Genomic DNA, 15123 nt, shown 5'->3' with positions numbered 1-15123 from the left:
AATGCTATCTATTTACCTGGACATTATCGCTCTTCATATACAGCATATTCCCTCGGGCCAGTCACAGCACAAGGGGAAAACAAAATCCAGGGGACTTTTAACCAGTTCATATTTGAATATTTTCCATGTGTCATTTTATTTAGAGATATGTTGTGGTGTATATATTATGGACAAGTATAGGCCTACATATGCATATTACGGCATTGCCACCGAAACTAGGCCCAATGATTGTCGTATGTTATTCTATATGCTAAATGTCCGCTTGAATGTGTATATATGTAAAAAGAGGTATTACTCATGGCTAGATATATTACCTTATGGGTTTAGATTTAATACGGTTTACAGTCCTGAAGACATGCCTGTTATTTTTGATGCATAACTACTGATGTATGTCAAATAGGTGTGTTGCCATGATGTTCTACAAGAGTTTGTTCATGTATGCTTTGTTACCTCAATAAACATTATTTATATATAAAAAAAAAAAATGCAATTGTGAAGACTGCATAGCCTCTGATGAAGAAGGTAGTTATACGTAAAACCTTTGAAACGCGTCAGGCTTGTTTACAGAGCCTATTACCGAACCTTGATCCTGCAGATCAGACCACTATTTGATTGCAGACGATACCTTCTCACCTTGTGAAGGCTTCTTGAATCGTTGCCGTTTTAGCTGATGTGATTTTATACACAGGCGTTCTTGTTACCTCATTCCATTGAGGTTTTCCTTGTGAGTGCACTATCTCACTGTTGTTTTTAATGTGTATCACGATTGTAAGGTGTAAATTATTAAACTGTGTTGCACTATTACCGGTATTTGTTCTATCTTTTTGATTATACACTCCACGACTGAGACCGGCCTGCTGCTCTATACAAGGGAGACAGTCCTGTCATAAACCTGGAGGAGAGATTTTACTTGAGCCCCAGCACGGGTCCACACCTGACACTTACCTCATTTTGATTGAGGTACATTCCTGTAAATATACACCTAAGGGGTCCTGTGTTTTTATGTGAACACTTGGCGTCCTCTATCATCTTCCACATTTGTTTCCATTCTGCACTTATATTCTGGTGCCAGTATTTGCACTTCTCAACTCTATATTAGCCCATATGATGTGGCTTGTGTTACGTGACATTACTGTAATATTACTGTAATACCCCTTTGAATTTGAAACATCTGAGCCCCTCTGCTTTGTATGTGCTATCCTTTATTAATTCATTCCCCAGTGTATGTTATATATTGTGCGTCTTATTAAGGGTTGTATTTCTATTTATGCATTAATATATTGCATACGTATGTCATGTATGCTATTTATTAGTCTCCTACAATTATAATTTAGTGTTATCTTGTTTAGCGCTGCTCACAGTTTCCACTTTCTTTTGCACATTGTTTTTGTTTAGGAATATCTTGGAAAATGTTATTCTGAATCTGTTTTTTTCTGTGATCAGCTGCAGACAGGGTGCACCATCTTATTATAGGAGTTTTATCATAGAAGTTTTATATATTTTGTATATATTTTATATATTTTATGTAGATAGAGTCACCCAAATAGGTGTTCTCTATCATCAGTGTATATTGATCTGTCTATTACATTCATCTTTATTTATTTTGTGATTTTAATAATATTTTTGGTAAACTTTTAATATCTACTGCTTTCTTGATCCACTGCAGCTGCGTTCCTATACCTCAAAGCTTATATCATTGCCTAGCAGTGATATATTCTACTTTTTTCTTATATACTGTATATATATATATATATATATATATATATATATATATATATATATATATATAATTGTATATAGATTTTTTTCTCCCACTCCTATAAGTACTTTTAACCCTAATTATTGTGTGAGGTTATTTAACCACAAAGGCCGCTCCTTCCATGTTTTTATTTAAGTTCTCTAACCAATTTTAATTGTTTAACTAATAAAAGTTCTATTTTAACATTTCTTTCTACTTCTGCCTAGTAGTCAGTAGGGATGGGCGAATGTGTAAATTTCCGAATTTGAATGTTAGAATGAATGTTATTACCGAAATTCGAATTATAAATCCGAATGTTGATAAGAACGAATATTCTTAAAAATTCTATAATCGAATGCTATTTACAGTTTTCGAATGTCACTTTCGAATTCGAATGTTTATAATTATATCGAATGTCCACATTCGAAATTTCGAATTTAACATTCTATTTAACAAATACTATTCAGAAGTTCAATAGTTCATGTGGTAGGGAGGGAATCTAGTAAATTGATACATAATAGATACTCTAAGTCCTTTGGTTAGCGTACGTTGGGTTTCGCTCGCACGCAAACATTTTATTTTCAACTTGTAATATTCTCGCTATCAGACGTGCGCAAAAAAAACCATACTTCTAGTGAGGTTTACACTCGAGCAAAAGTGCTAAATAGCGAACCACTTGTAGTCTAGCCAATAATGGGCACCACCATGTTTGAAATACTTTTCTATTTATCTCATTCTATTGAGGACAACTGGTGACAGATATAAATCAGGCAATACAATTAAATTTATGCAATCATGGCTGTTTGGAAACCCAGTTAGATAATCTTATGTTCTACCCAATCTTGTTTGGATAGTCTCTTTTACTACTTTTTTTTTTTTGCAAGATAATTTTTATTGACGTTTTGGTGGGTGGTCATTACAATCAAAGCAATAACATGAAAGTTTTTCAGGCAACCATTGCCACAGTAAAAGTAACAAAATCACTAAACCAATTAAAACAAAACTAGGTTAATAGCAGATAAAGTTCTAAACGTGTCTAGTTAATTTAGTCCATTATCAAAGGTTCTTAGGAAGGGTGAGGGGTATTTTTATTGCCCATTTTATATCTGTCACTAATTGTTCTCAGCAGGTGTGATAACAGGAAAACTTAAGTTCAAACATGATGACGCTCATTAAAACAACAATTTAAATTATAGGAAATGGAGACAAAATAAATAATGAAAATATATTGCAAAGATTTTTAACTAGACAAAATTAAACATTTTATATTAAAATGTCATTTTGTTCTGGTTTTGCTCCTTTGTTTTGTACAAAAAAATACTTGCTGCTCAGTTATTCATAATGAAACAATGGTTTATACCAACATAATGACAGTGGCTAGTCTTATTGTCTGCAGATTAAAGCTCAGATTGGCTCCTCCAAATAAAACAAATGGTGGGAGGAGTTTGGCTATTTAAAAATAATTGCAGTAAAAAATATGTGAATTTGTTTGAAAAACGTTAGGCTTGTCTGATATGTCAGGTAATTACGAGGCATGTGTATTCGGATACTTCGTTAGTATCTGAATGCAGAAGAAGGTGGCTGATCGTGGCATTCGGTTCTTTTTCAGAGCCGGATTTCTTCATGTGAAAATGAAACACACTAAGATCTCTGCAAATCCAGATCTTAGTGAGTTGCACTTTCACAAGGAGAAATCTGGCTCTAAAAAGAGTTAAAGGGACACTGTACCCAAAAATTTTCTTTTGTGATTCAGATTGAGCATGAAATTTTAAGCAACTTTCTAATTTACTTCTATTATCAAATTTTCTTCATTCTCTTGGTATCTTTATTTGAAATGCAAGAATGTTAGTTTAGATGCCGGCCCATTTTTGGTGAACAATCTGGGTTGTCCTTGCTGATTGGTGGATAAATTCATCCACCAATAAAAAAGTGCTGTCCAGAGTACTGAAACCAAAAAAAAGCTTAGATGCCTTCTTTTTCAAATAATGATAGCAAGAGAACGAAGAAAAATTGATAATAGGAGTAAATTAGAAAGTTGCTTAAAATTGCATGCTCTTTCTGAATTACAAAAGATAAAATTTGGGTACAGTGTCCCTTTAAATGCCGCAAGTGGACATCATCTTCCGCATTCAGATACTAACTAAGTATCCGAATGTGCATATCTACATTACAGTGATCAATGGGTACCTGATAAATAAACAATTCCAGCAGGGATAAAGATTAGAAGATGGGTGGTTGTGTCACAGGAATGAAACATACAAGCAGAAACACCTTTATTTATGAGTGAGTATTCAAGACAGATAAATATTCCAGAGCAATAGACATCAGATGGTGTATGCCAAAGTATGTAAGTAGATGAAGTCTGATAGTAAAGGAACAGTAAGGAATCTACAACAACTGCTGAGCAATGGTCAGATACCCAGCTTCAAAGGAACATTACATTTAACAAATGTTTATCATGCAAATGAAAAAGCACTATATGCTACACTATGAATTTGGAATAAAAAAGGTTTGTTCTAAAGCTTTTGATTTTGAAACTAACAGGAAGTGTTGATCATTGTGGTAAAAGCTCACTGGATGATAGGGAAGTCTCTCACAGCTTTAAATAGATGACTAGACAGAGAGACAGACAGACAAAGAGAAAGACAGACAGATAGAAAATGACTTTATCAAATAGCTTACACAACAGCTTGGATGAATATCCCTAGAAAATCATGTGGTAGATGATATGTTAACAATTCAGAGACATGATCAAGTATCAGGAAAACAAAACAACAAGCCCAAAGTTATAGGTCACTAGCAGAAATAAAAAGCAGAATAAGACATCAATACATTTTGGTTTTAGAGGCATTTTGGAATTATGCAACAATATACAATAAAGAGACACTGAATTTGCCAGATTGATGCATTTCTAAATGGGTTTCATGTCCCTTTAATTAAACTAAATTTACATTTGATATTTAAATGTTATATTCAATTTATATGGTGCTATACAAATAAATGATTAATAATAATAAAATTACAGGTAACTTGCCTAAAAAGTGATGCTTACCCTTGGCTGGAGATTATACCAGTTTGGCTGGGTCTGACTCCAATCCCAAGACCCCAGATCCATCTCCACCTCTCCTAGAAACAGGTTCCTTGCCAAGGATCCTCTGTGCCAAACGGACAAATTCAGAACCCTGCTTGGCAGCTCTGAGCGCTCAAGTTTGTACTGTAAAAAGAGGAACAAGATCGTCAATATGAAATAAAACGGTGAGGAACTAAACTATCAGTCTCAACAAGGAAAATACAAGAGACATAGCATGAAGGGGGGTGGTTAGAAGAGGGTAACCCGCCTAACAGAAGTACACACTGAGGAAAGAAACGGTGAGGAAAATGACATAACTGTCAATAGCAGACCTTGAGTGTCTCATTAAACAGGGGATCCAGGCTCTTCTTCTTCACCTTTGTCTTCCTCTTTCCCTGTGTGGATTTGTCAGGAAGCAAATAACATTTCACATAGCTGTAAAAAAGATGTGAAAACATATGTATGTATCAGTGGTGTTTTTAGTTGTTATGCTGCCCCAGACAGTAGGAGATCTGCTGCCCTCCCCCCTCCTGAACCCCTCCACTCCCATCAACGTAACTTCATGTTTGCTTTGTATGTTTCTCAAAACCGAAGACCAGGGAATGCAGGGATGGGTCATACACCCTCCCTAGATAACCTAAGATTCAATGGCAGCAATGTTTGCAACTATGTACAACACTGCAATAAACATTTTTGCAAACACTGCTGACAAATGGATAAAGATATGTGCATGACCTTGACCTCACCTAGGATTACTCTTTAACAAAGGATACCAAAGTAAAACTGATTTTAGAAATAAATATGAAAATTGTTTAAAATGTCACCCTCTATCCAATGGACTTAACTGTCCATTTTAAAAAAAAAATTCAATAACTGATTTTTCAGAAAATAAACTTCTATAAAAACTTATATTGCTGTGTAATTCACAATGAATTAAGAGATAAGTTAGTTTTGCTTAATATGCAGCAAAAACAAACAAACATAGGGATTGGCAAATCTGGAGAAACACGTAACAAGAATAAAATGAGCTACATTCACAAACAGTCTCTTCAGCAAATCTTATTTTATACAGCATATTTCGTAGACCTCCATTTGTTGGTGAGCCAGCTGCACAAAATAATATAACAGCTGGTGAGAATACAGAGGCTGCATATGAATGTAACAAAGTGAACTAGATGCAGTAAACCTCATTTGCCCCGTTAGCTACTAGTATGAGATCCAGGAGAACTACAATGATTCATTAGGGGATGAAAAAAGGAAAATATTCCATTAGCAGCTCTGCAGCTTAAAAAGAGATTTTCTATATTTCTGACTGAGGAGAAGTAAATGTAGTGCAGTATAGTTTGTGCAGGGATGTGTGTTTTATTTAGTTTAGCCTGTATATTTTATATTGTGCATAGAAAGGCAATAAGCTATACAAATTCTAAACATTATGTAATGGTTTTGTATTGTATTTCATGTAAAATTCCTTGGCATGCTTGATGCTTTCTCTCAGTTCAGTGGCATTTGGGAAAAAATCTTTGTCTTTGCAGGCCTGACTAATGTGATTCACAAATGCTTTGATTGCAAGGTTGCCTCATAATAAGAGATAGATTGACTACAGTGATAGGAAAAAAACAATGTACACTGAAAACAATACATATTAATCTGCTATAAAACATTGCATTTTAATTATGTGCTCACTTTAAACTGTTTTTTTTTTTGTCCTAATTTACTCCTTTCAGTCTCCTGTAGATAGCTGTGCCCCAGAAAACCCCTTTACTTCCCTTCACATGAACCCTTGGGTTTAGTCCAGACCATCAACCCTGATCTACACTATTGATTTTTATTAGGGATGTGAATTTGGTTTTCGGACGAATTTACATTTGTATGGAAAATCGGATATTTGTTTTTGTAAACGAATATCCAAATGAAATTTAGATAAAGCAAAAAATACTGACGAAATTTGTTTCCTTTAAAATACTTTTAAATTGCAAAATACTTACCTTATGCGCTCTGGAGATCAGGTCTAATCCGATCCTCTTCTTGACAGGTCCCGGGCATGAGGCTTAGTGTGCTCGGCACCCTGGACCTGGACTAAGTTTAGTGCAGGTCCTGTGAGCCGAATGCGCTAAGCCTCCTGTTAGCGCACCTAGGGCTCTGGCAAGAAGACCATCAGGTTAGCGCGCTCTCCAGAGTGCATAAGGTAAGTATTTTACACTTTTAAAGTACGTATGTAGCTACAGGTGAACATTTTAACAAAAAATCGATATATATATATATATATATATATATATACTGTATATTTTTTTAAACTAAATGAAAAATTAATATTCAGGGAAACAAATATCCTCAAATATTCAATATAAATTTTTTGTATGTAACACATCCCTAATTTCTATATGCATGATCGAACGTTTTATAGTTACAAGCCCCTTCATTGCCAATGCCACAAATATATAGTGCTCCAAAATGTTTAAATTAACAATATTTACAAATTATTTTACAAACATGTTAGTGAATGTATTTATATCAAATGAACAAGATAGGGAGTATAATTTCTTTCCCCTCCACTGAACAAGGCTGCCCTCATCCATTCTCCATACTCACGGGCTAGAGCCCTGGTTGTTTGCAGGGGAAAGGTCTCTACATTGTATCACAACAACCCTTAGTTCTTTCTTGGGTGGATCATACTGAAGAGAAAACTGGATCCAGCCTCGAACCTCCAGGGACCGGACTTCACCTGCACTGAACAAACTCATCATACTGCCAGAGAGCTAAAGAGGAGAGATTATGCGTAAATGGGTTGTTGGCATGTAGAAACAATGAATTTAGCACCCGACAGGGGGAAAGACACGTTGGAATCAATCAGAAAGGCAAAAGAAATAGGAAGTTGATACCATATAGATATGAGTGATACTGGAAGACCATGTCATTTATATTTGTAGTAGGAAGAAAGAAAGGAAAATGAGTACATAACTGGATTAAGATGATAGACCATAACCAAGAGTTGAGAGTCAAAATATCTAATAAAATGGAAGTAAAAAATGCAGTACATATGGCATATGATAATTATCTGTTTGATAATGAAAAGTTTTATGATAGTGAAATAGAGCATCAAGTAGAGTTACTTACAGATTTATTGCCTAGAGTAGGAACTGACGGACTGTAATTAAGATTCCTGTGCCTGTCATTCTCTGGGCTATTCCTCAATACTAATTCCTGAGAAATATTGTTCTCCTGAAAAATAAACATATTTTCTTTTAATGACATCCACCATGGCATACCAACAAATACTGCCTGTCACTGGGATACACACTCACCTCTACAGTAATAGTTACTGGTGACAAGTAAATCTCTTCCATGCCCTGTTCCCCCACACTAGGGATCCGATAGTGGTAAGGTGGGATGGCTGTGGTCACATGGTGATGATGTCACAGGCCATTAACACACAGTAACACAGGAACAGTCAAGTTATGACAGGGTTGATGGGTAAAAGAAAATAAATATGGCATAAACATAAAGAAAAAAGAAAAGTATAGTGATGGATTACAGCAACTGAAAATGTTGACATTAGGTATTTCCAGCTTTTGTGAGGCCTTTAACATAGCTTTACAGTAGCAAGGAAGGATGTGTAAGATTTTGTAAAGAGAGTAGAAATAGAGTGTAATATATTTTATATAGGAGTGCAGGTGTGTGTTTTTATCCCATGTAATCAAGCAATTGGAGTTACTAGGAGATAGACATAAAATATAATAATTAGTATAATATGAGATATAGATAGAGAGGTGTAGGATAAGTAGCTGAGTATGGGTGTCACCTTCTTCATCCTCTTTGGAGCTGTCTTCCTCCTAAATTAGAAAAGACAATTTAACATCAATTTAGAAAGTGTTACATACATTAACATTTGTCAGATAGTACCCTAAAGTTGACAGTTTTAGTTTCAAAGAGCACATTGTAATTACAGTTTTAATATAGCATTGACGTTACTATTAATTACTTGCAATATTCAGTTAAAGGGGCAGTAAACACCTTGCTATTACAACATTTTTACATTGATAGCTGTATATTCAGATCTGGTGTCTAAAACAGCTGCAACTATAAGAGAGAACTACTCAAGTTAGGGCTTAATTACAACTGGAGCGCTAAATATCGCTTTTGTGAAATGGATATTTGCGATTCACTGAGTAATACCAGCACACGCTTAAGTGTGCTGGTATTACAAGTTGACAGCAATGCGAACATGAACTCCTGTTCGCATTGCTGGGAAGCATTGCGCTCATGACAGCGCACAGTCTAACACCCCACACCCGCCAAATTTAACCCCAAAATACTGCCTAGTGCAGTTATTTTATTAAAAAATAAAAATGCTACAATTTTTATTTTTTTTATAAAATACACTACACTGTATTTTGGGGGCATTTGGGGCAAATTTATAATATTAACCAGAGATCTGATCCCTGGTTAATTTTATAAGCTCTAATTGCTACCGCGATAAAATAGCGCTCCACTTGTAATCTAGCCCTCAGTGTTCAAACAGCACAACTAACATACACCTAGATTTAGAGTTTTGCGTTAGAAGGGGTGCGTTAGCTACGCATGTTTCCCCCCCCCCGCACCTTTTAAATAACGCTGGTATTTAGAGTTCTCTGAAGGGCTGCGCTAGGCTCCAAAAAGGGAGCGTAGAGCATAATTTACCGCCACTGCAACTCTAAATACCAGCGTTGCTTACGGACGCGGCCAGCTTAAAAAATGTGCTCATGCACGATATCCCCATAGGAAACAATGGGGCAGTTTGAGCTGGAAAAAAAACTAACACCTGCAAAAAAGCAGCGTTCAGCAACTAACGCAGCCCCATTGTTTCCTATGGGGAAACACTTCCTAAGTCTGCACCTAACACCCTAACATGTACCCCGAGTCTAAACACCCCTAACCTTACACTTATTAACCTCTAATCTGCCGCCCCTGCTATCGCTGACCCCTGCATTTTATTATTAACCCCTAATCTGCCGCTCCGTACACCGTCGCAACCTACATTATCCCTATGTATTCCTAATCTGCTGCCCCTAACATCGCCGACCCCTATATTATATTTATTAGCCCCTAATCTGCCCCCCCCCCAACGTCGCCGCTACCTACCTACACTTCTTAACCCCTAATCTGCCGACCGGACCTTGCCGCCACTATAATTAATGTATTAACCCCTAAACCGCCTCACTCCCGCCTCAAAAACCCTATCATAAATAGTATTAACCCCTAATCTGCCCTCCCTAACATCGCCGAAACCTAACTTCAAGTATTAACCCCTAATCTGCCGACCCGACCTCGCCGCTACTATAATAAATGTATTAACCCCTAAAGCTAAGTCTAACCCTAACACTAAAACCCCCCTAAATTAAATATAATTTTTATCTAACGAAATAAATTAACTCTTATTAAATAAATTAATCCTATTTAAAGCTAAAAACTTACCTGTAAAATAAACCCTAATATAGCTACAATATAACAAATAATTATATTGTAGCTATTTTAGGATTTATATTTATTTTACAGGCAACTTTGTATTTATTTTAACTCAGTACAATAGCTATTAAAAAGTGAATAACTATTTAATAGCTACCTAGTTAAAATAATTACAAAATTACCTGTAAAATAAATCCTAACCTAAGTTACAATTAAACCTAACACTACACTATCAATAAATTAATTAACTAAACTATCTACAATTATCTACAATTAAATCAACTAAACTAAATTACAAAAACAAACAAACACTAAATTACAAAAAAATAAAAAAAGATTACAATAATTTTAAACTAATTACACCTAATATAAGCACCCTAAAAAAATAACAAAGCCCCCCAAAATAAAAAAAATGCCCTACCCTATTCTAAAATAAAAAGTTAACAGCTCTTTTACCTTACCAGCCCTTAAAAGGGCCTTTTGCGGGGCATGCCCCAAAGAAAACAGCTCTTTTGCATTTAAATAAACATACAATACCCCCCCAACATTAGAACCCACCACCCACATACCCCTAATCTAACCCAAACACCTCTTAAAAAACCTAAAACTAAGCCCCTGAAGATCTCCCTACCTTATCTTCACCACGCCGGGTATCACCGATCCGTCCAGAAGAGGGTCCGAAGTCTTCATCCTATCCGGCAAGAAGAGGTCCAGAAGAGGGTCCGAAGTCTTCATCCTATCCGGCAAGAAGAGGACATCCGGACCGGTAGACATGTTCATCCAGGCAGCGTCTTCTATCTTCATCCATCTGGCGCGGAGCGGGACCATCTTGAAGCAGCCGACGCGGATCCATACTCTTCTTCCAGCGACTACCGACGAATGAAGGTTCCTTTAAGGGACGTCATCCAAGATGGCGTCCCTCGAATTCCGATTGGCTGATAGGATTCTATCAGCCAATCGGAATTAATGTAGGAAAATCTGATTGGCTGATTGAATCAGCCAATCAGATTCAAGTTCAATCCAATTGGCTGATCCAATCAGCCAATCAGATTGAGCTCGCATTCTATTGGCTGTTCCGTTCAGCCAATAGACTGCAAGCTCAATCTGATTGGCTGATTGGATCAGCCAATCGGATTGAACTTGAATCTGATTGGCTGATTCAATCAGCCAATCAGATTTTTCCTATCTTAATTCCGATTGGCTGATAGAATCCTATCAGCCAATCAGAATTCGAGGGACGCTATCTTGGATGACGTCCCTTAAAGGAACCTTCATTCGTCGGGAGTCGCCGGAAGAAGAGGATGGATCCGCGTCGGCTGCTTCAAGATGGTCCCGCTCCGCGCCGGATGGATGAAGTTAGAAGACACAGCCTGGATGAACATGTCTACCGGTCCGGATGTCCTCTTCTTGCCAGATAGGATGAAGACTTCGGACCCTCTTCTGGACCTCTTCTTGCCAGATAGGATGAAGACTTCGGACCCTCTTCTGGACGGATCGGTGATACCCGGCGTGGTGAAGATAAGGTAGGGAGATCTTCAGGGGCTTAGTGTTAGGTTTTTTAAGGGGTGTTTGGGTTAGATTAGGGGTATGTGGGTGGTGGATTGTAATGTTGGGGGGGTATTGTATGTTTATTTAAATGCAAAAGAGCTGTTTTCTTTGGGGCATGCCCCGCAAAAGGCCCTTTTAAGGGCTGGTAAGGTAAAAGAGCTGTTAAATTTTTATTTTAGATTAGGGTAGGGCATTTTTTTATTTTGGGGGGGGGGCTTTGTTATTTTTTTAGGGGGCTTAGAGTAGGTGTAATTAGTTTAAAATTCTTGTAATCTTTTTTTATTTTTTGTAATTTAGTGGGGTTTTTTTGTAATTTAGTTTAGTTGATTTAATTGTAGATAATTGTAGATAGTTTAGTTAATTAATTTATTGATAGTGTAGTGTTAGGTTTAATTGTAACTTAGGTTAGGATTTATTTTACAGGTAATTTTGTAATTATTTTAACTAGGTAGCTATTAAATAGTTATTAACTATTTAATAGCTATTGTACCTAGTTAAAATAAATACAAAGTTTCCTGTAAAATAAATATAAATCCTAAAATAGCTACAATATAATTATTTGTTATATTGTAGCTATATTAGGGTTTATTTTACAGGTAAGTATTTAGCTTTAAATAGGATTAATTTATTTAATAAGAGTTAATTTAGTTTGTTAGATAAAAATTATATTTAACTTAGGGGGGTGTTAGTGTTAGGGTTAGACTTAGCTTTAGGGGTTAATACATTTATTATAGTAGTGGCGAGGTCCAGTCGGCAGATTAGGGGTTAATACTTGAAGTTAGGTGTCGGCGATGTTAGGGAGGGCAGATTAGGGGTTAATACTATTTATTATAGGTTTTTTGAGGCGGGAGTGAGGCGGTTTAGGGGTTAATACATTTATTATAGTGGCGGCGAGGTCCGGTCGGCAGATTAGGGGTTAAGAAGTGTTGGAAGGTAGCGGCGACGTTGGGGGGGGGGCAGATTAGGGGTTAATAAATATAATATAGGGGTCGGCGATGTTAGGGGCAGCAGATTAGGGGTACATAGGGATAATGTAGGTTGCGGCGGTGTGCGTTCTGAAGATTATGGGTTAAAAAATTTTATTAGAGTGGCGGCGATGTGGGGGGACCTCAGTTTAGGGGTACATAGGTAGTTTATGGGTGTTAGTGTACTTTAGAGCACAGTAGTTAGGAGCTTTATAAACCGGCGTTAGCCCATAAAGCTCTTAACTCCTGACTTTTTTCTGCGGCTGGAGTTTTGTCGTTAGAGTTCTAACGCTCACTTCAGCCAAGACTCTAAATACCAGCGTTGGGAAGATCCCATTGAAAAGAAAGGATACGCAATTGGCGTAAGGGGATCTGCGGTATGGAAAAGTCGCGGCTGGAAAGTGAGCGTTAGACCCCTGACTGACTCTAAATACCAGCGGGCGGCCAAAACCAGCGTTAGGACCCCCTAACGCTGGTTTGGATGGCTAACGCAGAACTCTAAATCTAGGCGATAGTATTTACAATGCAACAGAAACAGAGCCAATCAAAATAGTGTTTAGTGTAATTATTATATTTAGGATTAGTTTGTTTTGATTGTTGCAGTTTCAGTAGTAAATTTTACAGGCACAAGTAAAAATTTCAAATAAAAGGTATGAATAGTTTGTTTATAGTAGTCTTCAAAGAAGTAGAATGTGCAGTTTAAAGGGAAAGTCTACTCCAGAATTATTGTTGTTTAAAAAGATAGATACTCCTTTTATTACTCATTCACTAGTTTTGCATAACCAACACGGTTATATTAATATACTTTTTACCTCTGTGATTACTTTGTATCTAAGCATTTGCAGACTGCCCCTTATTTCAGTTCTTTTGACAGACTTGCATTTAGCCAATCAGTGCCCTCTCACTGGTAAATCCACGAGCGTGGTTACAATGTTATCTGTATGGCACACATTAACTTACGCCTTCTAGCTGTGAAAAACTGCCAAATGCATTGAAATAAGGGGTGGCCTTCAAGGTTTTAGAAATTATCCCATGAGCCTGCCTAGGTTTAGCTTTCAACAAAGAATATCAAGTGAACAAAGCAAATTTGATGATAATAGTGAATTGGAAAGTTGTTTGCATTCCCTATCTGAATCATGAAAGTTTAATTTTGTCCAGACTGTCCCTTTAAGCATTTTGAAAGACTATAGCAGAGATGGTGAAAAGTAAAATTTAGAACAGAGGAAGATGACAGCATTTAAGTGAACTTGCAAAAAATAGCAACTAAAAGACCAAAATAGCAGGTTGCAGTATTTAATAAGGGAAAGATAGCTTGAGTATGTTTTAGCAATACAAAGACTTACGGCTAGATTTAGAGTTCTGCGTTAGCCGTCAAAACCAGCGTTGGAGGCTCCTAACGCTGGTTTTGGGCTACCGCTGGTATTTAGAGTCTTGTAGGTAAGGGTCTAACGCTCACTTTCCAGCCGCGACTTTTCCATACCGCAGATCCCCCTACGCCATTTGCGTATCCTATCTTTTCAATGGGATCTTTCTAACGCTGTTATTTAGAGTCTTGGCTGAAGTGAGCGTTAGAAATCTAACGACAAAACTCCAGCCGCAGAAAAAAGTCAGGAGTTAAGAGCTTTCTGTGCTAACGCCGGTTCATAAAGCTCTTAACTACTGTGCTTTAAAGTACACTAACACCCATAAACTACCTATGTACCCCTAAACCAAGGTCCCCCCACATCGCCGCCACTCTATAAAATTTTTTTAACCCCTAATCTGCCGACTGCACACCGCCGCCACCTATGTTATCCCTATGTACCCCTAATCTGCTGCCCCTAACACCGCCGACCCCTATATTATATTTATTAACCCCTAATCTGCCGCCCCCAACGTCGCCTCCACCTACCTACACTTATTAACCCCTAATCTGCCGACCGGACCTCACCGCTACTATAATAAAGTTATTAACCCCAATCCACCTCACTCCCACCTCAATAACCCTATAATAAATAGTATTAACCCCTAATCTGCCCTCCCTAACATCGCCGACACCTAACTTCAAGTATTAACCCCTAATATGCCGACCGGACCTCACCGCTACTCTAATAAATTTATTAACCCCTAAAGCTAAGTCTAACCTTAACACTAACACCCCCCTAAGTTAAATATAATTTAAATCTAACAAAATAAATTAACTCTTATTAAATAAATGAATCCTATTTAAAGCTACATACTTACCTGTAAAATAAACCCTAATATAGCTACAATATAAATTATAATTATATTGTAGCTATTTTAGGATTTATATTTATTTTACAGGCAACTTTGTATTTATTTTAACCAGGTACAATAGCTATTAAATAGTTATTAACTAT

At 36.9% G+C, this 15123-nt stretch overlaps 1 protein-coding gene across 3 annotated transcripts in view; it reads right to left on the bottom strand.

Moving 5' to 3' along the window:
* The window catches only part of SYTL1 (synaptotagmin like 1), a 136890-nt gene that overhangs the window by 50209 nt on the left and 71558 nt on the right, over positions 1-15123 (bottom strand). For all 3 annotated transcript variants that reach the window (XM_053707056.1, XM_053707058.1, XM_053707057.1), the window contains 6 exons: positions 8608-8638; positions 8111-8199; positions 7923-8027; positions 7398-7564; positions 5141-5243; positions 4791-4952 (listed from right to left, as the gene is read on the bottom strand). In XM_053707056.1, coding sequence (XP_053563031.1) covers positions 4791-4952; positions 5141-5243; positions 7398-7564; positions 7923-8027; positions 8111-8199; positions 8608-8638 — 657 coding nt within the window. The remainder of the gene's footprint in view (positions 1-4790; positions 4953-5140; positions 5244-7397; positions 7565-7922; positions 8028-8110; positions 8200-8607; positions 8639-15123) is intronic.

This window comes from Bombina bombina, chromosome 3 (assembly GCF_027579735.1).
Source record: "Bombina bombina isolate aBomBom1 chromosome 3, aBomBom1.pri, whole genome shotgun sequence".
NCBI classification, from domain to species: domain Eukaryota; kingdom Metazoa; phylum Chordata; class Amphibia; order Anura; family Bombinatoridae; genus Bombina; species Bombina bombina.
This window is presented reverse-complemented; position numbering and strand designations above follow the sequence as displayed.